The sequence below is a fragment of the Tripterygium wilfordii genome, chromosome 1 (assembly GCF_013401445.1).
Source record: "Tripterygium wilfordii isolate XIE 37 chromosome 1, ASM1340144v1, whole genome shotgun sequence".
NCBI classification, from domain to species: domain Eukaryota; kingdom Viridiplantae; phylum Streptophyta; class Magnoliopsida; order Celastrales; family Celastraceae; genus Tripterygium; species Tripterygium wilfordii.
In genome coordinates this window covers 6,324,181-6,349,983 of record NC_052232.1, presented here as the reverse complement: position 1 = coordinate 6,349,983, position 25,803 = coordinate 6,324,181, and the positions used below count along the sequence as shown (strand labels likewise).

Sequence of the window (25,803 nt, the reverse complement as noted above, 5' to 3'; positions counted from 1 at the left end):
TTAAGTTGATGTACCCTCATTAAGCCTTATTTCCATCTTTATAACCAAATAGGGCTCACTGGTATTTTTACAACCCAAAGTAAAACATCGGAGCTCTACTAAAAAGTATGGCACCAAGGGGGGCTTCCCTCACAAGTACTGGCTTAAAGCAATCTATCGGACTATATATTTAGTCTATAATGCACGTACAACAATATATTCTCTTTGAAACGACTGCGGAAATTCATCTTCAAGCCGAAGGCAACGTGTAAACATATTCGGGCGAATTTGGATCTGCAGCTAATGCTGACATTTAAAAAAGGTTCATTCATTCATCTTGAAAGAGCAGTGATTCAGGAAGCTTTTACTGGGGTTGTGGACGTGTCTGGACTATAAAGATGTCTTTGCCAACTACACATCCCTCTATGTCCTGTGGACAGCCAAATTTCCTCTCTAGGAAAAAACCAACAGCACACAGGCGCTGACCAAGCTGGCGTCTGAATATCGGGTCTACAGTAAGCGGTTTCTTGCTGTAGTCTACTGTCAAACGCATTACTTCTCCGTCAGCAGGACCTGAACCAGATACTAGCAACTCTTCACTGAAATTCGCAAATGCTAATGTTCGCACAAGCCCATCAAACTTTCCGGAAGAAAGACGCCAGGGTGTACCCCGAGTGCCTGAAGCTAGGGTTTCACCAAGCCCAGGGGCAATCTCAGCCTCAACAGAGTTATTGTCATGGTCTGTTGGGCTGAGCGTGTGAAGCACAAATGAGAGGTCTGGTGAAAGCATTTCTTGAACCAAAACTGCCATTGCAGCATCCTTCTGAGGCACAGCAGCAGCTCGACGGCTTAAAACTGCTCTACGAGTGTACAGTGAAGCCCACACTTGGCTCACAGATTTTGCAAAAATCTCTGGATTTGAAGGGCTAACGTTAGGGATTGATTCATAAAGTCCAGCCGCAGACATTCCAGCCAAGTCCTCTACATTAGCACTTGAACGCACGATAAGGCGTGCATTGTCAGGAAACTTTCTTGCTATGCTGTCAATGATGTCGTTTGGAAGTAGAAGGGAAGAGATCAACTCTTGGAGTTGACTGCATAATTTGTCAAGTTCACCACCTTCCAGTCCAGCTGTTTCTATCTTTTTCAGAAAAGACGTGAATATATCCATGGATTTGCTTCTCTCTAGTGCCTGTTCCATAGATCCAAAAGGTATAACCACACCCGCAGGGACACGAAACGAAGCTGGCACTCCCTGGTCACTGTAAACTGTCAATTCATAGTCAATCAATTAGCTTACGCAAAAATCTAATTTAATGAAATGTGCAATTTAAGATATTTAAGATTTTTTTTTTAAAAAAATCTATAATTATTCTCTTTGTGTTGTAATTTCTGAAGAATGATGCTTATCAAAAAAAAATTCTGAAGAATGACTCATAATGGACTGACCTTATCACATCACATCTGCTAACACAAAAAAGTGAAACTACTTTGAACAAGATTACAAGACCATCATCAAAGAACTCAAAGATGTCAAATAATGTCACAAATAACATCTGTTACAATTTAAATCAGTCTTACAACTCACAAGTGAGGCCACAGCAAAACCTGGGAATTGCTCCAAAAGTTGAAAGATGTTGTGGACGATTATATCATATCTACAAACACACTAAAAGTCAAACTACTTTGAATAGGACCAAAGATGTCAAATAATGTCACAAATGACGTCTGTTACGGTTTCAAATCATTGCCACAAATGAGGCCACTTATAGTTGGTAGATGAATATGATTCTGGAAATAAAGCAGTTCTAATTACTACTTTTTCTTAGACTGTAATTTGTTTTTCAAACAATGTCGAGCCTCTCTACCGTAGGGAACATTGGACCCAATTTGTAGGATAAAACCTAGATGCTAGCAATCACCGTTAAACCACCTTGATCAAAGCTGCACCAGAAGGTATTAGAACCCAAAAGTACCGATTTTGTAGGAACCCCAAAGTTCTCTTCCGTCACAGCTTAAAAGTATTCAGAATTCTCAGAATAAGTCAGAACTTAACACAAATCAATATCATAAAGATCATAAAGTAGAAAAAGTAAGCTAAACTTTTTTTTGGTAAGTAAAGTTCTATTAGTGAGAATTGAAAAGTAATATAAACTCTAAACTTCTTTCAATCCCAGAGAATTATTCAGAGTTTCACTAAAAACATCATAAATAAAGTAACACAGAATTATTACAAAACTAGCACAACAGATTGAATTAAACAAAGAGGATAGTAATTTAAGCTTTGCATTTAAAGATCAAAGCGTGCAGTATACAAAAGAATGGAAATTTAGCTATCATTATTGTAAAGTGCCAGATTATTTTTCAGAATCTTTGACGATTTATCATATTCTTGTGGACATCAGAAACTTCAGTATAATGGATGAATGATAATGCACATCAAACACAATTTTTTTTGGTAAGTTGGAAAAGATATTCTATGAAGAGGAAATTTAAGATTTTAACACAGGAAGAGAAAAGGCTGACACCTTTATCAGAAACTGTTGCCAAAGAAGCTAAACGCCCACATGCAGCAGCCTTTGCTCCTGAAGTTAGCACATCTGCATCAGCCAGCAGTACTATCCCAGCAGAAACATCCTGATCAACATACACAAAATAAAAATTTGCAAACTTATTGAAAATAGTCATATAATGGTCTCAACTATACGAGTTTTTAGTAAGCAGAAGCACATAATTTTACCAGATTGGAGGGGGCATTACTGGGAGGCCAGGATGGATTATGTGGTTTAGGTGCTTCAACAGAAGATGAACTATCTGAAAGATCTTTTGTGGAAAAAATGCCTTCTACATATTCTGATGCTGATGGAATTATATTCACCCCTGTTGAGGATGCTTCTAACCTACAGAATTTTGCATGGGCTAAGGCAACATGAAAAAGAAAAGGCAGTAGCATCTGATAACAGGATAGATATATCTAAATCAACATCAATGGACTTCCGAGAAGTCGATGTTGAACAACAAAATAGATCCTAGAACAGGAGGAATGCAGACCTCACACATTTTCCACTTAGTCTCTGTACATCAGCAACTCTATCGTTGTCTTCACATGTCACAAAGACTACCTTCTCCTGCATAAATCCAGATAAATTTTGAACAATTAGCATGTCTATATCCACAAGTCTATGACATCTTCTAAATTGGGAGCCTAGAGCAGAAACTTGCTTGACGGGTCCTAACACCAAGATGAGATAAGTGAGGCAACTCCTGAAGAAGTATAACTCCCACTATGTGACCACCAGCAGCTGTTACCTGCAAAACATATTACATATAGAATCTAGTAAAAAATATGAATTATTTGTTTCAATCTATCACAAAAACAACATGTGACAAGAGATCACACCTCTTCATCTCCATCAGCTTTGTTGACCACAAGAACAATAGGTCCTTCTACAGATGATGGAAGTGATCCAGGGACAATTCTATCAACCTGAACTCAAAAGTAAATGAGTATAAGAAGCTACCAGCGAGCCATCCTATATTTATATATTTATAGCAACAAACGGAAGTTAACACGATTAATCTCATAAACTTCCAGTGAAAAGTCATACTAGGAATTTATGAATAACAGAATTCAACAAAATGATAGAATTCATTAAACTAGGCTCTCATGCAGAAGTCTGATTGAAAACTTAAACTAACAGGCAGTGGAAATTAATTAAATATTCATTGCCTTAACTCAAAATCCTTTCATTATTTCATTTGATAGCAATCATAGCATATTGACAAAACAAACAAAAAAGGTAGGAAAAAAGAACATTAATGATCTTCAACAATGAATTTCACTCATGAGATAGATCGAAAGGGGCATCCTCCTCAACAACGAAACAACACAAAGATTAGGGACCTCGCCACGCAAGAGCAGCAGTGCTGAGCCAAGATTGCCTTTTTGTCAAATCTTCTACGAAAGCCGAAAGGCAAGCTTCAGAACTTTGAGAGAGTAATTTATCCTCGCCAACAAACATTTCTTAAATCACCTTTCAGTCCTTGTGACTTTTACAGCTCACAATTAACCCACTTCTGACTAACATTTCAGTGGATTTTCCTTGTGACTGCAGCAATCTTTAGGCTACTCCACATCATTGCAACCTTTTCTTCCCATATGTAAGTCCATTTCTTTTAGCACAGCTCATTGGGACACATACAGAGGTAAGGTCTGCGTCCCTGACCTGCCCAATACGGAAGTCTTATGCATGGGAGTTGTCTATCTTCTTCTTTTTTTCTTTCTTTTTTTAAAATTTTTAACAGTGGGACATTTACAGGGAGAAAACAAAGAAGGGACAGTCTCAGGTCACATTTTAATCATATAGTCAATAGACGGTGATGGAAAAAACTGGAAATGATTTTTCGATAATGTAATGTAGAAGAAAAGTTGGATAAAAAATAACGTCTCCTGAATCGGAGGTAGACGGGATGGAAATACCAGATATAGTGAGAGGGTTGTCGCATTGTACCTTCACCCAGTACCAAGGAAGTGTATATCTAATGAGATCTAGGAAGCACAAACACGGGACATGACACGGACACTCCCAACACGGGAATTCATTTCAAAATTTACAGGACACAGACACGGCAAGGACATGCATATATAAATATATCTATAAAAAATTAGCATAAACAAATATTTTTGAATAGGATAATACGTGACTTCAATAATATACATTCGAACCCAAAAAATACATTTTTCTCATTTTTGTTTTCCAAATTATAAAAGAGAAAACAAATAAAAAAATAATTGAACTTTTTTTGGTGTTTGCACGGGCTTACTTGGTGGTTTATTATGTATATAATCATGAAGACATATGGACAAAAAGGCTTTCAAGGTGGACCCCATGAGATTGGAACTTAGACATGCGTCTGAATCAACGGTGGGTGGGAAATAGTACAGTAGTAGCTAAGTAAGGGTGTACTGGTGTCAGTTCATTTAATTAGCCTCTTTTGCTCTTGTTTTCTAGCTAAGGAAAAGGTAAGTTGTCCGCCGCCTCCTCTCCAAAAAATGTGTCCAAACCGTGTCAAGCCGTGTCTCTTTTTAAAAAAGAACCAAAAAAAGTGACACGGCCATGACATGTGTTCGGGCGTGTCCATGTAGTGTCGGTGTCCGACACCGGTACGACATCCTTTGGGAAGTGTTCGTGCTTCCTAGAATGAGAGAATCAATAAATTCAGCTTACACAAGTAATTCTTTCTTTTTTTTTAACTATTCGTAGAAAATTCAGAGATGCCCACAACTCCACCTGGTGGCTCAACCGGTCCCAAGCCCGAGAAAGGACGGTTAAGAAGCCAAGATAAATTTTTGCGAACTATATGAACATTAATTGAAATGAGAAATTTTGTAGGAGTGAATGGAGAAGAACTCATGTGATGGATTCTCGTTTTGCATAATTCTAATCATTTTTCACCATCTCAATTAAAAGCTCCATTTATCATTTACCAATTCCAACTCAAACTTCAAAAATAACTCTAAGACCTCAAGAACAATTCTAACCGAAATAAACCTGACTACAAAAAAGAGGGCAAAATATTTGATTCTCTCCTTAAACTATCAACTTTTCTCGATCTAACCCTTAAAATTTGAAATTTCTCGTTTCTATCCATAAGTTTCATTTACTACCCATTTCTATCCCGAGTCAAACTTCCAGTTACAATCCCACGGAAATTTCTAACGTGACTTCCCCCCTCCGGCGACCTTGTACACATGTCTGATGACATGGAGATTTAATTAAAAAAAATCTATTAAATTACTTTTATTTTACTGTAAAATGAAAAAAAAAATCTTAAATTACTTGATTTTACACCTGTAAAATGAAAAAGAAAATAAAAAACTATCTCAGTTTGGAAATCCCTAAATCATTATTCAAGTACCCACATGGATCAAACCCAAAATCACAAGTGATTGCTCCCGGAGCACAAAGTAAAGGAAGGGTTGTGAGTTAGAAAAAATGAAGCTGCCACTGGTGTACGTGTACAGGAGCGCAAAGTGAGGCCAGGATTAGGCATAGGTTGATAAACAACCTCCAAATTGAAATGGATCTCAATAGAGACACAGGATTTGCGAGAATTGGTTGCCTAGGGTTCTTGATCTGCGAACGAGAAACAAAAAGCCACAGAAGTGGGCTTGAAGAGAGACAATGGTTTTTGAGTACTGGACATGTGTGTCGTGGTCGTGGTTGTGGTTGTGTTGGTGGATGGTGGTGTTTTTGTTGGGCATAACGGTGGCTAGAACAACAATAAGCGGTGATGGTGGGGGTTGGATTTGGGTAGCAGCAGTGGTGTTGGTGGGAGAAGCTGAACACATCCATAGGCAGTGGGCTATGACGGTGGTGGTTGGAATCTTCATGGGGCAAGCATAGAGCGGCATCCCATGGTTTGAGGCTGGAGCAGCTCCTGGTCCTGTCAGGGTTGGAGGATATGAGATAGAAGCGATCAGAGATATGGGCGGCGGAGAGGAATGAGGAGAGGAGGGAACAAGAGTTGGGAAGAAAGGTGGGGCAGACGAGGCGGATGTGAAGAGAGAGAGGATAGAGGAGATAAGAGAACAGATGTTGTGAGGGAGGAAGGTCGATGTGAGAGATTTCTTGAGTGATGGTGTCGGTGGTTAGGAGGAGGAGGAGAAGGACGGTGGTGGTGGCGACAGAGGACATTTTTGAGTTTATTGAAAGTGAAGAAGACTGATTTACTAAGCTGATTAAAAATATTAAAAAATACAAGTAAATTTACGCGTGTAATTTTTTTTTTATTTACATGTGCAATAAATGAGATTGTTAGATCTAAGACAGGAGTAGCACCTATTGAAGATAAGTTGCAAGAAAATCGTTTAAGATGATGTGAACATGTTCAATGTGGAGATAGTGGTGCGGCGGTGAGGAGGAATGAGAGAACTTGTCTATGAGAGAGTAGGAGGTGGCGAGAAAGACCTAAAAACACATGGCTTGAAGTAGTAAGAAATTATATGAATTTAATAGGAATTGATGAATGTATGATCCATGATAGAAATGAATGGGAAATGAATGGATAAAACAAAGACACGTGGTGGATTCCCAACGATGTTCTCATAGACTCATGTAATCGACCCCAAACTTTTGGGATAAAGGCTCAGTTGATGATGATGATGTGCAAATTCAATAAATTAATTTTTAATTAAATTGGCCCATCATGTGTACAGATCGCCAGAGGGGGGAAGCCACGTCAGAAATTTCCGTTGAGGTTGTGACTTGAAGTTTGACGAGGGGCATAAATGGGTAGGTATATAAAACTATAAGGATAAAAATGAGAAATTTCAAAGTTTAAGGATAGAATCGAGAAAACGTTGATAGTTTAAGTACATAATCAAATATTTTGCCAAAAAATAGCATTGCGATTACAATAATTTTGTCAGACTTTCACTTAAAATGATTGACAGTACCTGAATTAGTGTTCCAACAGCAGTCCCTGGAACAAGAACATCCCAGCCCTGAGAACCAATTGTACTTCTTACAGCTTTCAGAAGAAGGGTACAGAGTTTTGAAACCTGAAAAATTACCCTACATGTGAAAATTTCATGGTTAAAGGATAGATACAAGTATCTCAATATCAAGTAGGATATTTATATGACTTGAGAACCAGTAAAGTTTGACATAATTTTTTTTGAAGAGGAATCTTGTATTAACCTAAAACAGCATGGAGTTTTCATCACTTAAAAAATATAATTTCACATACCCAGCACGAATCTCAGCTTCGGCATATGTCCTCACACTGTTCTCAGGAATCCCAAGTGCATTCCCTAGCACCTGTAAGAGCCAGGTTGCAGTTAGTAGTCTGATTCCAGGTTATATTACCTGATACCAATTTGGCATGATATCCCTGATAAACATGAATTATTAGGTGGGTACTGTGAGGCTGAAAAGGCCAAAAAAGCTTTACTGTCTTGATTACCTTACAGGACTATTTACGAGCACATGAGAACACTTTCAGCGCAAGAAAATATTAGTAGTATCCAGCTAATCGATCATCACAACAGAGTCCTACCTAACTTACATGCTTATTCAAAGTGGAAACAAATTTTATTACCTGCACTCGTTGAGGAAATATTTGAAGAAGTTCTTCGGAATACTCCTCCGTTAGCCTCCTTGCTCTATCTAGGGTAGCTTTGAGCCTTAATGCCCATACTACCTTTCCACTTTCACTTCCTTCATGGAGAGAAAGTAACGGGATCAAAATAAGACAAGCTCTATGCATGCATAGGCACTCCACTAGACTACAACAACATGAGACGGAGATTAGAAAAGTACCTTCTGCTTGAAAGAGGCCTTTTTCTTTCCATGCAAGAATCTCATTTTTAATAGCATTGCATTCTTCTGGCTTCCAACCCGACAAACCCAGCTGATAAACACCAACAACTAAGGCCCCAAGCGGATCATTCCAAGAGCTTACATTATTTGATTCCACATGCTCTGCAAGACTCTGAGGCCCTCCAATTGCTTCTAGACCATTTAGGAATCTATTTGGAATAAAAGCAAATAAATTATTCACTAATTCAAAAACTGTAATGAGTTATAAAGTGAAATCAACAGTTAAAAAATTAAATAGGTCTAAAATGCTAAGAATGATGCAGGTTAAGAATAGGTACATAAACAGGAACACTTGCTAGGAAAAAGTTTTATTGTTTTGACAATAGAGCTGGCCATAGTACTCTGACCCTGGCATTCCTTTTCCAGTTAATAAGAGCTGTAATTAACACAAGCAAAGTACCAGATAACTTGATATGACATAGCACCACTGATGCTTGAGCTAGAATTCAGGCGTAAAAGTTTTACCAGACTCACAAGACAACTTCCCCCACACTACACAAAATTCTTAATACTTCTATGACAGATTTTCCTGTCAGATCACCCACAATTTTGCATTCAACGAGCAAGAGATACTAAGCACGAAGCCACGGACAATTATAACGATATATAATAATACAGCGAAAAGCCATAGAAATATATCGTATGGATGGCTGCAATGCAGGAAACGAGCATCTAGGACTTAGGTAATATTATTAGTTTATTACTTTTGTGGCCCAGTGGTAGAGTTGTAGGGGTGCGACCTAGAGATCGCAGGTTCAATTCTTGGAAATAGTCTCTCAACATAATATGTAGGGGTAAGGCTTGCATACATCCAGTCTGTCTCCGACCCCTCTCACTGCAGGAGCCTTGTACAAATGAGTTGTTTACCTTTTTACATCGAACATGTGGCCTAGTGTTAGAATTGCAGGGGTGCAACCTAGGGGTCACATGTTCAATTCTTATAAACAATCTCTCCAGTAGGAGCCTTGTTCATGTGAGTTGTTTACCTTTTTAACAAGTGAACATGTGGCTCAATGGTGGAGTTGCAGGGGTGTAACCTAGAGGTTACAAGCTCAATCCCTAAAATTAGTCTCTATCATATTATGTGGGGTCAGGTCTACATACATCCTGCATGTCCCCAACCCCGTGCATACATCCTACATGTCCCCAACCCCGCCCACTACAGGAGCCTTGTGGACGAGAGTTGTTTACCTATTTACTTAGTCAAATCTTTGCAGTACCTCCAAGTGAATATTTAAGGACGCAGCTGAGACTTCGCTTAAGATGAGTTTAATAAGGAAATTTGCAACCACACTACAACCAGTGCCATTGCAATAACTCTTATAGAACTTTTTACAAGCATAGTGATCATCTATGTCGAAGACAACAATATAAACAACCTAAAGGCATCACGCTTATGTCTCAATAGTCAATATGATTGCAATATTGCAACATTTCAATCATCACTTATCGAATACTTACTTCAATAAACAAGGATAACTATAGAAGGGAAATAAAAGTTGTGCTTCATGATCTGTGGACACAAAATATGAAATCAAGAATATTGCCATACAACAGCTTCTAATACACAGAAAAACATGCAAGAACTTAGGGCCTGTTTGGTTACAGTTTTCAAAATTGTTTTCTGTTTTTGAAAATTCAAATGGGATGGAAAATACGTTTGGGTGGATGTTTTTAGAAATTATTCTGTAAAACTGAAAACCATTTTTGGTTTTTAAAAACTAAAACTAGTATTTGATGTTTTCTAAAATTCTTTCCACTTTCTTCTTTCTTCTTTTTCCGTGCAAAATCCTCTACCAAATGAATTATGTTTTCATCATTATTTTTAAAATTGTTTTCAAAATCTAAACTTAAAATCAGTTTTTGGAAACAAAAAAGCAAAAGCATTTCCAAACACACCCTTAGTTTTGAAACTAGAATTTAGCCAAGATTAACTGCCTTCTTAAAGTACAGAATAGGCAGATAAAAGTATGTGAATGAAGAACTTCTATGCTATTTTCTTACTTGTGATTTTTCAGAATCAAAAAGGAAAATGAAAAACCTTTATGCCATTCCCTCAGCCAACTTTAAATGGTTTTCTTCTGATTTACAAGAGCCAAGAAAGTAACTTCAAGTTTGTTATTTGTGAAGGTAGAAACTGCTTAAAATGATAAACAGCAACCACCATAAATATGTTTACCGGAAATTTTCAAAATAGATAACAAGTTCCCCATCATGACAGTCTTAAGTGGTGCAAGTCAATAAGGATAAAGAAATAAGAAGTTCCACTTAATGAATTAGCTTCAGGTTTTTAACAATATGTAAAGTAAAGGCCAGGTTATTTCAAGTAACTGCTTCCCGGCTAAAGATTAATCACAGGAAAAAAGTGGTCATAGTAAATTACTCATACCTGCTTAATAGAACGAACAGATAGTCTTCAAGGCCAATTTCACAAAGTCGCCACTGTGAACAGAATCATCCATTCCAAAATGTCATTTGAAGTTGAGGTATAAGATTCTACAAACAGATCTTACCTTTTGACGCATAGCTATTGCAGAATCAGAAGCATCATTTCTAAGTCCACTTTCAAGACCCCTTACAATCATCTCTCTCAGAGCATTCAGAGAACATGTCGTCTTCATAATTTCCAAGATGTCGGTAGTTTTTACGGAAGCATCCAGACTCTGAAAACAATATCACATATGAAATCAAAATTTAAGAAGCATAACCAAACTGAGTCCAAATATCAACATTTTAGGTATCACAATTAATTTTGAAGCCAATTTATAAAATTTTAAAAAAAAAAATTAAAAAAAAATTAACTTAAAGTAGACATGATAAAACCAGCAAATGATTACGCTATTTGATTTTCAAATACTGTGAAAATACTATTACATTATTTGATTTGCAAATAGTGTATATAAGCATCATAATTCTGTACTATGATCCGCATGGTTGCCAATACAAGATTGATGAACAAAAACACTAGTTTTTACCACAGTGAAAATGCCAGGATTTCATGTAATTGAATCTTCATTCTTTAGATAATCTTGTGTTTTACATGGCACCGCCTTGATGCCTTTCCCAACATAATACCTTAGACATTCGAAAAAAGCATAATAATTCCAACCTTTCATATCAAATGAACGTGGATAACTGAATATACACTATATTTAGCAAAAGAATAAGAAAGCACTAGTTTATTCCTAGTTTAGCATCTTTCAACTAATCTATGTAAATGGTAAAGGTATACAACACAGCACAATGCTCCCGCAATAGACAAGGTCAGGGACAGGCAAGATGTACATAGACTTTCTATTGAGGCTGTTTCTAGGAATTGAACATGTGAACTCTAGGTCGCACTCCTGCAACTCTACCATAGGGTCACATGTTTGCCTGTAACTAATCTATGTAAATTTCTTGAGGTAGTTTCCAAGAATTGAACATATGACCTCTAGGTTGCACCCCTGGAACTCTACCACTAAGCCACATGTTCGCCTGTAACTAATCTATGTAAAATTCTCAAAAAAAATTCAAATGATTTATACGCAGTATACAAAAGATTATCTTAAACTTAAGGGAAAAGTGTTGTAGAAGCCCCGCTTCTTTGCAAAACGGGTCGATTGAGCCCTCTTACTTTTTTTGCCAAATCAACGTCTTTTTTAACGTAAGTCTGATAAAGGGCTAACAGAACCCATTCTTTTAAAGTATAGCCTGTATAGGGGCTTGAATGACCCAAAAAAAAGTAAGAGAGCTCAATCGACCCGTTTTGCAAATAAGAGGGGCTTCTACAATACTTTTCCCTAAATTTAACCTAATAATTCAGTTTAAAACCTTCATTAGACAAATCTCAACCAATTATTTGTAATTACTCAAATTATTAGTAGCTTTATTAGTTGCTATAGCAATTTGACATGACCACTAATTTATTTGAATTTATAAATTAACTCTAAATAAATTATATAAATTAACTCTAAATTCAAATCCCAGAAACAGCCTCTTCGCATATTATGCATGGGAAGGCTACATACATTTTGCTTGTCCCCGACCCTGCTCCCTAGGGGAGTCTTGTGCACAAGAGTTGTTCACCTTTTAATATTTTTTTCGAATGTGGTATGAAATTATCCACAAAATATGAAAGCCACAAACATTAACATCTTAACTAACTTTATGTGTTTTGAACTATAACTCGAATCATTATTTTGAGAATCGACAAACCAAAAAGGACAACATTAATTGGACTGACTACATATAGGTTTAGCATAGGAAATATAACTAGAAAATAAACATGGGATTCAAATCTTCGTTGCAATACGTATATGCGCTCCATTAATTCAAGCTTACATGTTTTACATTATGGGTTTCAAAACATGTTCTCTATTATTCAAGATCATCCACAAAAACAAGAGGAAAGAAAATAGTGACAATTAAAAAAGACGCCTTTTTTTGCTTATCCAACCACTAATTCCAAAGTAAAGACCACATGAGCCAATAAGTTTCCTGTATCTGAAACAAAAATTAGGTGAAGACAATCTAAAAATGATAATACCATACTAACAAAGAGAAACAGCTACCTATAACGGTCAGCCATCAATGGTAGGTCTCAATGGTAGACCTACCAACATGCATAAAGCTTGGAACATTCAAGCTGTCATTGCTTTATTAAATTACTTTTTACACAAGAATGATAGGGCAGTTCATAAAGTTCATAACAATGGTCAAGAAATGGAAATCAAAAATAGAGAGTATGCCTACCTTTTTGCACTCAAGGAACAACGCAAGAACTGAAAGGCCCTGTTCATCCAACGACTCTTTAATTGATTGAAGTTGTTCCGCAAGGCTGCAAGACCAAACAATCATGAATCAACTTACAAACCAAATCCTAAATTAGTCCACTCACCGAATCCTGAAAACAACACAAAGTTCAAATCTTCATCTAAAGTAAAAGATGTAGAGACTTAAAATTTAAAGAAAGTAGTTTAAATTGTCTAAAGTCAAAAAGTTTATTCCGGGCACCAAGAATGTGCCAACAAGGGAAGTTACAGGGTACATTTCAGTAACATGAAATCATTCTCACAACATTACAGTTTACTGGGTGTTCTGCAACATGCCAACATCTATTGCAGGAGTTACTAAATCATACAGTAGAATTACATTGAAGAGGCAACAAAGTCAAGAATGTGCAAGAAAAGAAAAAGTAAACCTCAAGAGTGAAACCAAATTCCAGATACTTGTAAAGCTGTAAAATGAAGGATGGATTAATCTTAACTCAGTTGAGAAGGAAAATGTTACTGTTCATCAACTTCTTCCACTGCAACCTATCTTTTTCCCCTTTTTCCAATCTTTTACAAGAATCAAAGTATTGTTGTTTCAATTAGAAAATATGGTGTCTCAGTGAAATAGCATGGGCATCACTTAGTAATTTAAGGTTGACAACAATTTGAAACCTAAAACGGCACTCTACTTCTCTACCCTTTTTTGCCCACTTTCTTAGGTACACTGCAAGAGTTAAAATCTGTTAATATTATTGATTGGTTGCACCACGTAAATTAGACATCAGAATTTTCTTCCGCACAAGATTACCTACAGGACTATGACACAGAGCAGAGCAAGCATAAGAATTGATTGTTGAGCAGGAAAAAAAAAGAGAGAAAAAGATCAACAAACAACAGAATCCCAATCACAAAGTGACACATAACTCCAAAGACTATTAGTAAGAAAAAAGGGTATAAACTGCCAAAATAAAACCCAGAACATTAGTTAGATTATCATTACCTAGTCAAATTTTCCAAAAAGAATCATTAGTTATTGCTCTCACCAGGTCCAAGAAGACATGCCAAATGAACAAGTAAAACTTTTTGCAAATCCACATGACATATTAGCATTGAAAACTGGTAAAATAAGAACAGTTCCCGAAGTAAAATGTGTTGAAGGCATTATGCCACATTCATTTCACGCATTTAAATTTATTGTGAAGCTGGTGAGCTAACTGCCCTCCACACATAGGACACTTTTGTTTTAAATGAGAATTGGGGAGGAAAATTTCAGTAGTTTCCACAGCATTAAAAACAGACTTTCTAATAGGGAAAAGGGCCCTATCCTTGCCCAACTACCTCTCCTATGCCAAAAAAGAGAGGAATCTATCCTGTCTTTGTTATTACAGAAAAAAGAAAGTAGCAAGAGCATTCGGCAATTAAACTTTATAAAGATGAGAAAGAGGGAAATGCAATTTCATGATTAAAAGGGACATCGGAAGTTAAAAAAAGATTATGAGAAAAATATTTCCTTTATAAATCAGAGTGAGGTTAATTGATCATATGTAAAGTAGCTTATGTCAACACTGCTCCCAATTCATAATATGTTCCACAATAGAACTTATCCACTAATATTACAAATAAATTGAGGATATTTAACAGAAAGAATGAAATGAAGAATGAGAATGACAACTACTGAACCCGACCAGTATCAGAAATTAGAATGTTATGATATGTTTTTTATGTAATAACCTTCCTGCATTGAAGAAATCTTTGAGCTCATGATGAAATATCTTGAATTGCTCAATAAATGCTTCGCCATATTCTCCAGGGGTTTTCGTAATTCTTGCAAGCATTGCTTCTGTGGCTACTAAGTCTTCTGGGCCAGCATTACGATGAAGCTTGTTTTGTATCGTATGCTTGATTTCTTGCTGGATTGAAAAATGAAAAACTATTATGAAACTTGCTTACCTACAGTAAAAGCAACCCACAAAGTTCCCAGCAAAATATAACCTTGAGGTCATGAGGTAAATCATTCCGATGTGCAATATCTCTAATTCGAGTTAATGGAACAGATGCTGTAAATTCCGCTTTAAAGGATGGCAAACATGGATGGATCTTGCGAATAACAAGTATTTCCTAAACATCAAATCAAAAAGGGAAAACAATTACTGAGATAAGCAATGGTTAGATGACTCGTAGGAAATAAATTATAAAAAACAATATGGAAGACAGAAGCACACACAACAGTTATACATACAATTAGAATACTGAGTATGCATACTTCTTCTACTCTGCAGCTTCGGCATGTGACACCTGTTTCCTATAACTGTGCTTTTTTTCTGATAAGACTTTTTTTAATTATTAGCGTGAGAGAGGACTCAAACCTTGCGCCTTACCAGTTCAAGTTCGAAGTAGTATGCTACAGCTAGGCCAAGAATTTTGATTACTTAACATACAAAAACATCATAAAAGAGTGGAACTCATTTAATCTCTATGCAAGTTGAGGTATCAGGAACATGAACATCGCATGTAAGTTTAGACCAAAAATCAACTTGCCAATAGCAAAGCCATGTTTTCTACAGCTGAAAGTATATTAGACTCAACTTTTGCACCATAAAATACATAATTACAATACATATGACTCATCAGGGTGACCAAGAAAGGCAAAAAATGAATCTTAATACATCTACAAAAAAATTTACTGAAAGTAATAGAACAATCTTCAAAAGGAAAATATGTAATTTCAAATCGTACAGCTGTTAATAAAAAGCATAGAGTGCTAAAAATTTAACTACTAGTAAACAGTCAAAAAATCAAAGGTGGCCTGAGATGAAAAAAAAATTAAGCAGATATTAGCTAACCTGAGGTGAAGTATCTTTACTCGAGGAAATTCTTTCCAGTTCACGGAATATAAGCCGGGAAATCTCAGCATGCCTATTTGGTCTGTGATGACCTCCATCTTCAAAGCAAGGAATTTGCCCTGTGTTTATCCACTGCATATGAAGGAGAGTGAACACAGGAATGGACAAATAAAGCACAAAAGAAGCAAGCCAACAATGTAGACAAAACCTTCAGATAGATAGCAGAATATATGAGAGCCTCCAAACGATCCTCACTTTGCGGACTTCCAACTAATAGCTCACGAACAACTTCAAGCTATTCAAAAAAGTAATGAGAAATAGGAAAAATGTCAACATGCCAATAAAAATATATATTTAAACCAGTGTTTTGCTTTTTAGACTGCAACATTAAATGAACAACATGTCAGAGAGAGAGAGAGAGAGATATCATATGAATCACATGAACAAAATATCTTGTTCCTCTTGTGGTTCTAGAAAAAAAGTTTTTTGTTCCTCGGTCTATGGAGATCATCATACTGAGAACATATGATAGTGGTTTAAAGTTTAAACAAAAGAGACACATCATTTCCATTGCAAATGTTACAGTTAGCTATGCCAAAAAGTAGCATGCATGGGGATAAAGATATACATATGCCATCCTTAGTTCTTGCTCCCAAAAAAGAAAAAATTGAAGATCATGTAGACGCGTTGATTAGCTCCTTCAACGTCCTAAAAACACAATGCAGTTTAACAGGTGTACAAGCAGCATATTCTATGAAGTCTACACTTGAAGGAAATGTCTATGGTTTTCACAGTTTTCCTATGTAATCTTCCTCCTTGTGCTCATGTTATCTGAAATTTGACACCAAGAACCATATTGCATGCTTTCACTAAAATCTACCACTTCATATAACTTTTCTCATCATCATCAAGCCTTCATCCCAAACAATTCAGGGTTCTTATCCGAATCGACAAGAGAAAATTAATTGGAATCCACCACCTCAAAAGGGTGGGAAGTGAACAAACAAAGATTTTCTGCATTCAGCACATCATGGGCATTTCATAGGATTTATCTTTGTTTTAAATGTGGTTTAATGCACACCACCAAGCAAAACTGCTAGTTCTTTGTCTTTGATAATTTTTTTCAATTGTTGTTATCATCTTCCTTGCTTTTGTCAGCGTTTTGTACAGTTGAACTAATGAAAGCAGGACAGTTACTTCCCTAGAGGCCTGCTATAGTAGTTGCAAGTCTAAAGTCAATGAGGTTCAGGCTTTAGCAACCAATCTGATCTGAATTCGGAGGATCTGGTCTAAAAAAGAATGTCCAAGAATGACCTTCATACTCTATAGACTCAGATCCAGGACCTGCTGCCAGACCACACCGTACAATGCCAACAATTGGGGCAGAGGTGGTTATTAAACTATATTTCTTCAAAAAAAAGTTTAATTGCTTTTTGCCTTGACCAAAATATGTTTGTGATTTCACCAAGGCCACTATATCCACTTTGTTATTTTAAAATACTAAGTATCTTCTTCTAATGTTTCTCACCAGAAATTCACGCATATCAAGAAAAGCATGGTGACTTTCTAGCCTTATTCTCTTCGTTACTTGTGTCTTTTCTTGCCTTATTTTTCTAGCCTTACAGACATATCAATTTTCGTATTTGGTTTTCCTTTTCAGCTCTTCCTTTTTCAGCATCTATATAATGTGACAATTGACAAAATCTCAGAGTCATAGTCTAAGTATCTCCTTTTTTCATTATTGTTTTTATCTCAAGATCTACTCCTTACTGCATGTTCCACCTGTATTAGAGGCAAAAGTTTCAAGCACTCTATATGAGAAAAAGAATCTAAGAGGACTTCCAAGTGTGCTAATGTTTGTAACCATGCTACAAATGTTAGCAAAAAAATGCAGAAAACTAACACAGAAAAAGCTCGCATATTACTGGACGCTGTAAAGCCAGATGAGGTAGCGAAAGGCTCATGAGTTCATATGGAAGAGCTACACCTCATTCCCCAATTTAACAAGCATCTGACACCTCTATTATTTTCGGAAAGAAAATTTCAGTTCCATGATTTTGGAAAGTAAGAAAGAACGAAATTAGCAAGCAGTATTACCTTTCTCCACCAATTTCTAGAATTCTTATCGCCTTCAACTAACTGTAGAGCCAGCCCCTCAAGACCCGATGTGTCCCATTTTCTTTCAGTTTCTCTATTCCGATGCTCATTTGATCGCATGAATGAAGCACCCTTCCCTTGCCATTGCCCAACAAAAGGACTTGTCTCCATCTCCTCAAGGGAAGAAGAACCAGCAACTTGCAACCCATCACCACCCACATCCTCCCACTTTTCCTCATTCCCTTCCAAAACTGTAGGTGAACATTCCAAATCCTCTCCTGTCATGTTCCAGCGACAAACTATCCCACAATTGCCTCCACTGGGCAGTTTTAAAGTCCGATTATCCCCACTTTCCCAAATCATACTCTTGTCCTTCCCAACAATCACAAACTTAAACTCAAAAGACTCACCCCCTTTGAACTCCAAATCACATACCCATCCATTCTCTGTCCAAGTCAGAGGCACCTTCTTTTTCCATGAACCCAATTCTTTTGATGACCCGAAAAGTACCACAAGTTCACCAAATTCAACTTGGTGAGCTAGCCGAACGCCAAGGTGCACCTTTCCTTGACCCAACTTCGATTTCATTTTGTTCTTCTCCTCCTTTTCTTCCTGTCTGATGCAAAACCAGTGTTATCACCCTTCTTTTGAAGTCAAAATTAAGGCCACAGAGCTTATAATTGATTCATTTATTGTTTTTTTTTCCTTTAATCCGATTTGCAGTCTGAGAAATCTTAAGATAACTTGCTTTAAAAGAGGAAAAAAAACCTTTTATCTCACAATGCAAATCAACTGTACTCACATCTATGCCAGTGCAGCTCTACGACAATGTGTTCTTCCTTTTCTTATCTTTTCGATGGCTTCATTTACCAGATAACACATAAAACCGTTCATTCTAATTTTTTTTCCAACTATTCTTCACACACTATTCTCAGAAACCAAAGAGCATGTATTCAACTGAAGTAAAAGAATACGATACCTTGTTTCAGTAGAAGAAACAACACAGACAATTCTTCGAGCAGTTGCAGTTGATTGCTCTTTTAATCGCGGGTTGCGAGGAGGAAATGAAACTCCGGGATTCAAGAAACAGAGCCTTCGCGGATGATTTCCACGGCATTGACGGAAGAAAGCAGGGCTCGAATAGCAGTGCAAAGCACGAAGAGAATCCATTCGAATGCTTCAAAGAAAGCAAGGAAGATGTGCTCGCTTGGTTCACACTTATATGTGCTGAAGCTTCCTTGGAAATGGAAGTCGGTAGACGTGAAGAAATCCCAGAAACGGATCTGAAGATATTTTGCTATTATATTTTAAATGAAAATAATAAAAATTATTTTCCTTGTCTTATTGAATGAATTAGCATATACTTGAGCAGATAAATATAAAAGATTTTTTAAAATGTCTTAAAAATAATACGCATCTTTATTTAGATAGCATCATATTTTTTTTGATAAGTATCCCATAAATTCTTAGACTTACCAAAAAAGATCAATTCAGCTCTCGAGCTTTTTTCATGCCACATCAGCCTCTCGACTTCGATAGATGATTCAAAGAAACTCTTGTAGCACTATTCCATCATAACATGGCATACATAACAATTAACTGCTAACATGTAATTTTTATTTATTTAAAATCAAATTCCATGTGAAAATATCCAATAAAAAGATGTCACATGTCAGAAATAAATTTATGTCAGTTTAATCATCTTCATTAATTATTGACTTATTCTATTAGGTTCTGTGAAACCCTTAAAGTATTCGTGATGGTTCAATTAAACCCCTCTAATTTAAGAAAGACAGTTGAACGACCCCTTAATTGAGACAACATCCTAAATTTAACTTGCAGCTACAATCCTTATAACAACATTCAAGCTAATAGATATTCAAATTCAACAACAAATTCATAGATATCCAGACATACTAAGTCCCAAATAGAAATCCAAATTCTGGGACAAATACCAGCCCCTAACAACCATCATCCAAAAGTTCATAACAAGTAACAACCAAAAACAACACAAATTCTTCAAAAGCCACCATGGCCTTCATTTTGGGATGACTTATTCTTAGTCCTTGAATTCTGACTTCCGCAAATTCTTCAAGAGACTCCCATACATGACTCTCATTCACATTATGTTGAAATTTGTTGTGGATTAATGGACCATATTCATGTTTTCATGAATTAACACCAACTCTTTTGCCCCTAAATCTCCTCGTCAGTACCCTCTTGATATCTTCTAGCATAGATATTATTGATTTGCTTTTTGTTAGCAATGTGTATAATTTTAGTCTTGAAGGGTAGTTTCGTCTTCTCATATGTCATTGTATATATACTCTTATACACTCCTTTGGAATATACACACACAATCTCTCTATTAACATGGTATCGAGCTAGTTTCTTTCCTACAATTTTTTTTTGTGCGGCAGCCCTCTTCTTCTTCTCCGGCGAGCTCCCTGCCGTGCGCCACTCCTCTCAGCTCTCTTGGTCCAGCTCTCCGCCCTAGTTCCGCTGCTCTCTGTCTCTCTGTCCAGCTGCACCATCGTTGTGCACCACTGCACCTCTCTGCCCAGTTCTGGTGCTCTCTCTCTGGCGAGATCTCTTTCTCTACAGCCACAAGATTTTTAAACTCTCTCCGGCGAGATCTCTCTGTCTACAGCCACAAGGTGATTCGTTCACACAGAGATCTGCTTTTGACTCAATGTTAGCGATGTGTATATCTGTCTTCTTTCATCCAGATTTGTAAAATTGCAGTTCTGCCCTCCAGATTTCTGAAATTGCAGTTTGGTCCCTCCAGATTTTTTAAATTGCAGTTTAGCCCTCCAAATTGTTGAAATTGCAGTTTGGTCCCTCCAGATTGTTGAAATTGCAGTTTGATCCCTCCATATTTCTGAAATTGCAGTTTGGTCCCTCTAGATTTTTTGAAATTGCAGATTGATCCCTCCAGATTTCTGAACTTACAGTTTAGTCCCTACAGATTTATGAAATTGTAGTTTGTGTTGATGGCCACTCTTGGCAGTGATTTTCCTCCCTTGCCGGGGATTGGTTCCTCTGCCACTCAGTCTCTGTCAACTTCGGCTGTTGCTACGCCACTCTCATTCTCCTCAACGACTGTTGGTTTGACCACCTCTGACCTTCCTCGGGATTTTCTTCCCACTTCGACTGATTTTCGGCTCACCGCTGCTAGTGATTGGCCTACCTGGAGTGCCACGGTTCGTAATGCCTTGTTTGGCCGTGGGCTCTTATCTTATCTCACAGATGGTCCACCAGTTGATTGTTCTGATGATGTTTTAGCTGCTTGGAGTCTTCGGACTAATCGAGTCTCCAGTTATCTCATTGAGTCTCTCGACCCTTCTCTTCGACCTGATCTGGTTACTCGATCTGCCCATGTGGTTTGGAGGTCTCTTACTGCTCGTTTTGTTGAGCGCAGTGGCGCTCGTCAGTATTCTCTTCTTACTCAAGCTGCTACTGCTCGTCAGGATGATAGGTCTATCCAGCAGTTCTATCAGCACATGCGTGGTTTCTGGCGTGAGTTGGAGGTTTTTCTCCCTGATGGCAGTCATATTGCTACTCATGTGGCTTTTTGGGATATGCGTCATATGTATGAGTTTCTGATGGCTCTCCGCCCTGAGTTTGGTTCTCTGGTTGGTCAGCTTATACATCGTGATCCCTCTCCCAGTCTTGAGACTACAGTTGCTGAGTTAGTTGCAGAGGAGACTCGTCTGCGCCTGCTAGGTGGTGTTAGGCCACCTCCAGCACCCTCTAGTTTCTCTGGTGTTCTTGCTGCAGCACCCTCTGGTATTCCCACAACTCCTTTACCTTCATCTGGTCGTCCTATTTGCACTCATTGCCAGCGGCCAGGTCATACTGTGGATGACTGTTGGAAGCTTCACCCCGAGCGTCGTGTTGGACCTCGTGGTCGTGGCCGTCGTACCTCCACTCCCATTGCTGCGGTTGTTACCCCTGCACTTTCTTCTCCTGCTTCTGCTATGTCTCCTATTGATATTCAGCAGTTCCAGCAATTCCAGCAGTTCCAGCAGTTCCAGCAGCGTCTTGAGCAGATGACTGCTCCCACCAGCACTGGTAGCACTTCTGCACCCTCTGCTTTCTCAGCCACTGGTATGTCTAGTACTTGGATTTTTGACTCGGGGGCCTCTCATCATATGACCTCTGATGCCTCACTGTTGACTGATTGTCGTCCCGCACCTCCTATTCCCTCTATTTACACTGCTGATGGTTCTCCATTGAGAGTCTATCAGGCTGGCTCTATTACACCTCAGAGCCCTCAGGCCATCTCTCTCTACCCTCTGTTCTTCATGCTCCTCAGTTGAGCATGAATCTTATTTCAGTTGGTGGTATATGTGATTTTGGCTATGATGTTTTATTCACACCCTCTTCTTGTCGTGTGCAGGATCCGTCTACCAGCCAGGTGATTGGCAGTGGTCGTAGAGTGGGTGGTCTCTATCACCTCCAGTCTCTCCACCTTCCCTCCTCGCGTCCCAGCTTTTGCGGTCTTGCCTCTCCAACTCCTGATATCTGGCATAGAAGATTAGGTCATATTTCTGAGTCGCGACTGAAGAGTCTCTCCCTGTCTGGAGCTCTCGGTCGTAGTTCATTTTCTGCTTTGAGTCCTTGTCTTGGTTGTAAGCTTGCTAAAGCTACAACACTTCCCTTTTCCCCCAGTGTATCCCAAACTTCTAGTGTTTTTGATCTATTACATTCAGACATTTGGGGCCCTGCACCTCTTCCTTCTATTTGTGGTTATCGTTATTATGTTTCCTTTATTGATGACTTTACTCGCTATACTTGGGTCTATCTCTTACAGCATCGCTCTGAGATTCTTGATGTGTATGACCGTTTTACCACTATGATTTTCACTCAGTTCGGTTGTCGCATCAAGACGCTCCGTTCTGATTGTGCTCTTGAGTACTTGTCTTCTAGTATGCGCGCGTTGCTCTCCTCTCACGGTACCATTTTTCAGCACTCATGTCCTCACACACATGAGCAGAATGGTGTTGCTGAGAGGAAGCATCGACACATTCTAGAGACTACTCGGGCGCTTCTCCTTTCAGCTTCTGTGCCTCGTTCATACTGGGCTGAGGCTGTTCTCACTTCAGTCAATCTAATCAACATTACTCCCTCTTCAGTTCTGCCTAGTCGTATCTCTCCTCATGAGCGGCTATTCAGATCCCCACCTGACTACTCTCGTCTTCGCACATTTGGCTGCACTTGTTTTGTCCTATTACCTCCTCCTGAGCGTTCCAAATTGTCCCCTGTTTCTGCCAAATGTGTTCTCCTCGGTATCAGTGCTGAACACAAGGGTTATCGTTGCTACGATCCCTTGACTCGGAGCGTTCGTATCTCTCGTCATGTCTCATTTCTTGAGGATGTTCCTTATTTCTCCTCGACATCTCAGGATCTTACCTTTCTTACGCTTCCGCCCTTACCCACTCCTGACATTTCTCTTCCCCCTCCTCCTATTTCATCTACATCCATTCTAGATATTCCCATTTCTTCCACTCCCTCGGATTCTGCTCCCACTGAGCCTAATCCTCCATCCTCCTCCTCCTCTGCACCTGATCCCGTTCCCACTGCACCTGATCCCTCATCTCCTCCTCTTTCATCTGGTATTACTCCTTATCCTCTTCACTACACCCGTGATCTTGACTATGTTCCATCTGCTAGTCCTGATCCTACCTCATCCTCCTCGGCCACCTATACATCCCCTGCTAGTATGGATCCTCCTGCTCCTCGCTATCCTCAGCGTGAGCGACGCCCTGTGGAGAGGTATGGTTATAGTTTTGTTTCTACTTATGCTCCACAGTTTACTGCTTTTCTTACCGCTCTTCATTCAGAGTCTGAGCCTACCTCATATAGTGAGGCCTCTCAGTTAGTTCAGTGGCAGCAGGCTATGGCAGAGGAGTTTGAGGCTTTTAAGGAGACTCGGACTTGGGATGTGGTTCCTCTTCCTGCTGGTGTTAGGCCTATTGGCTGCAAATGGATTTATCGGGTTAAACGTCGCCCTGATGGATCTATTGAGCGCTATAAGGCTCGTCTTGTTGCTAGAGGTTTTTCTCAGGTGCATGGTATTGATTATGATGAGACATTTGCTCCTGTTGCTCAGATGACTACGGTTCGCACGTTATTGGCAGTTGCTGCTGTTAGTCAGTGGCCTCTTCTTCAGATGGATGTGAAGAATGCCTGTCTCAATGGTGATCTTTCAGAGATTGTCTACATGCAGCCCCCTCCTGGACTTCGAGCTCCTCCTCAGCATGTTTGTCGCCTTCGTCGGGCTATCTATGGTCTCAAACAAGCCCCTCGGGCTTGGTTTGAACGGTTTCGTCAGGTGGTGACTCAGGCTGGATTTATTGAGAGCTCTCAGGATCACTCTCTCTTTGTTTGATCATCCCCTCAGAGGCGGGCGATTCTGTTGTTGTATGTGGATGATATGATCATTACAGGTGATGATACCGCTGCCATTCAGTATCTTCAGCGACATCTTCAGTCTCAGTTCCGAATGAAAGATCTTGGATCTCTCCGATATTTTCTTGGCATTGAGATTACTCGTTCTGATCATGGCATTCTGTTGTCCCAGCAGAAGTATCTCTCCGACATTCTTAGTCGGGCTGCTCTCTCAGATACTCACAGTGTTGACACTCCTCTTGAGCTTAATGTGAAGCTCCGTCCTACTGATGGTCAGCCTCTTCCTGATCCGACTCGCTATAGGCAGATTGTTGGTCAGCTTGTGTACCTATGCATCACTCGTCCAGATATTGCTCATGCTGTGAGTATTGTGAGTCAGTTTATGTCTGCTCCCAGCTCCATTCACTATGGCGCTCTTCTCCGGATTCTCAGGTATCTCAATGGGACTATGACTCGGTCCCTGTTCTTATCATCATCTTCGTCCCTCACTCTTCAGGCCTACTCAGATGCTGATTGGGCAGGTGATCCTACTTCTCGTCGCTCTATTACAGGCTACTGTGTGTTTCTTGGTGACTCTCTTATATCTTGGCGCAGCAAGAAACAGAATGTGGTATCTCTTTCGAGCACTGAGGCAGAATATCGTGCTATGGCCACTACAGCTAAGGAGATTGTTCATCTTCGTCGTCTCCTTAGTCACTTGGGTGTCCATATTTCTGGACCAACACCGATGCATTGTGACAACAGGAGTGCTATTCATATTGCCTGCAATCCTGTTTTTCACGAGAGGACGAAACATATTGAGATTGATTGTCACTTTGTTCGTGAGCAGTTTTTGTCAGATGTTCTCTCCCTACCTTTCACTTATTCTGCTACACAGTTGGCAGATTTCTTCACGAAGTCTCACACTATTTCTCGTCATCAGCTTCTCATTGGCAAACTATCGGTGTTTGACCCACCTTGAGTTTGAGGGGGGGTGTTAGCAATGTGTATAATTTTAGTCTTGAAGGGTAGTTTCGTCTTCTCATATGTCATTGTATATATACTCTTGTACACTCCTTTGGAATATACACACACAATTTCTCTCTATTAACACTTTTTACCACAACTATTGTTCCACTAAATGCTTCACACAAATTATTATCATTTGAGTCCCATTTGGGCCATGCTGAGAAGAATGCTTGGCACCAATGCTTAGGATCGCACAACATCAAATCCTTAACAGCAACTGGGTGCCCCTTCTCAAGATCTTTGTAATTCTTATCAAAGTCAAACTTGTTGTGGACTTAGCTAGGTGAAGTATGATTTAAGACCCGCTAAAAATATAGCGTTTTC

The 25,803-nt window shown here is 38.8% G+C and overlaps 2 protein-coding genes across 5 annotated transcripts; one reads left to right on the top strand and one right to left on the bottom strand.

The window, feature by feature from the left end:
• On the bottom strand, positions 1-19,341 carry LOC119998560 (phosphoglucan, water dikinase, chloroplastic). Of its 3 annotated transcripts, none has more exons than XM_038845909.1 (19): positions 19,037-19,341; positions 18,058-18,673; positions 16,169-16,255; positions 15,961-16,092; positions 15,110-15,235; positions 14,849-15,027; positions 13,098-13,182; positions 10,877-11,026; positions 10,753-10,805; positions 8,304-8,512; positions 8,083-8,201; positions 7,732-7,802; positions 7,439-7,556; positions 3,380-3,466; positions 3,202-3,288; positions 3,031-3,107; positions 2,720-2,879; positions 2,508-2,616; positions 1-1,248 (listed from the first exon to the last, which is right to left on the bottom strand). In XM_038845909.1, the coding sequence occupies exons 1-19, from the start codon at positions 19,225-19,227 to the stop codon at positions 344-346; spliced, it is 3,561 nt and encodes a 1,186-aa protein (XP_038701837.1). In that variant the 5' UTR covers positions 19,228-19,341; the 3' UTR covers positions 1-343. The 3 variants fall into 3 exon arrangements, with proteins under 3 accessions (XP_038701837.1, XP_038701840.1, XP_038701843.1); XM_038845912.1 differs by having other exon boundaries at positions 18,058-18,669; positions 19,037-19,177; XM_038845915.1 differs by having other exon boundaries at positions 689-1,234.
• Positions 19,342-20,404: 1,063 nt separating this feature from the next.
• LOC119999843 lies at positions 20,405-22,789 on the top strand. 2 transcript variants are annotated; one of them, XM_038847620.1, is made up of 2 exons: positions 20,405-22,131; positions 22,460-22,789. In XM_038847620.1, the coding sequence occupies exons 1-2, from the start codon at positions 21,051-21,053 to the stop codon at positions 22,495-22,497; spliced, it is 1,119 nt and encodes a 372-aa protein (XP_038703548.1). In that variant the 5' UTR covers positions 20,405-21,050; the 3' UTR covers positions 22,498-22,789. The 2 variants fall into 2 exon arrangements, with proteins under 2 accessions (XP_038703548.1, XP_038703540.1); XM_038847612.1 differs by having other exon boundaries at positions 20,408-22,167; positions 22,460-22,725.
• Positions 22,790-25,803: the final 3,014 nt, after the last annotated feature.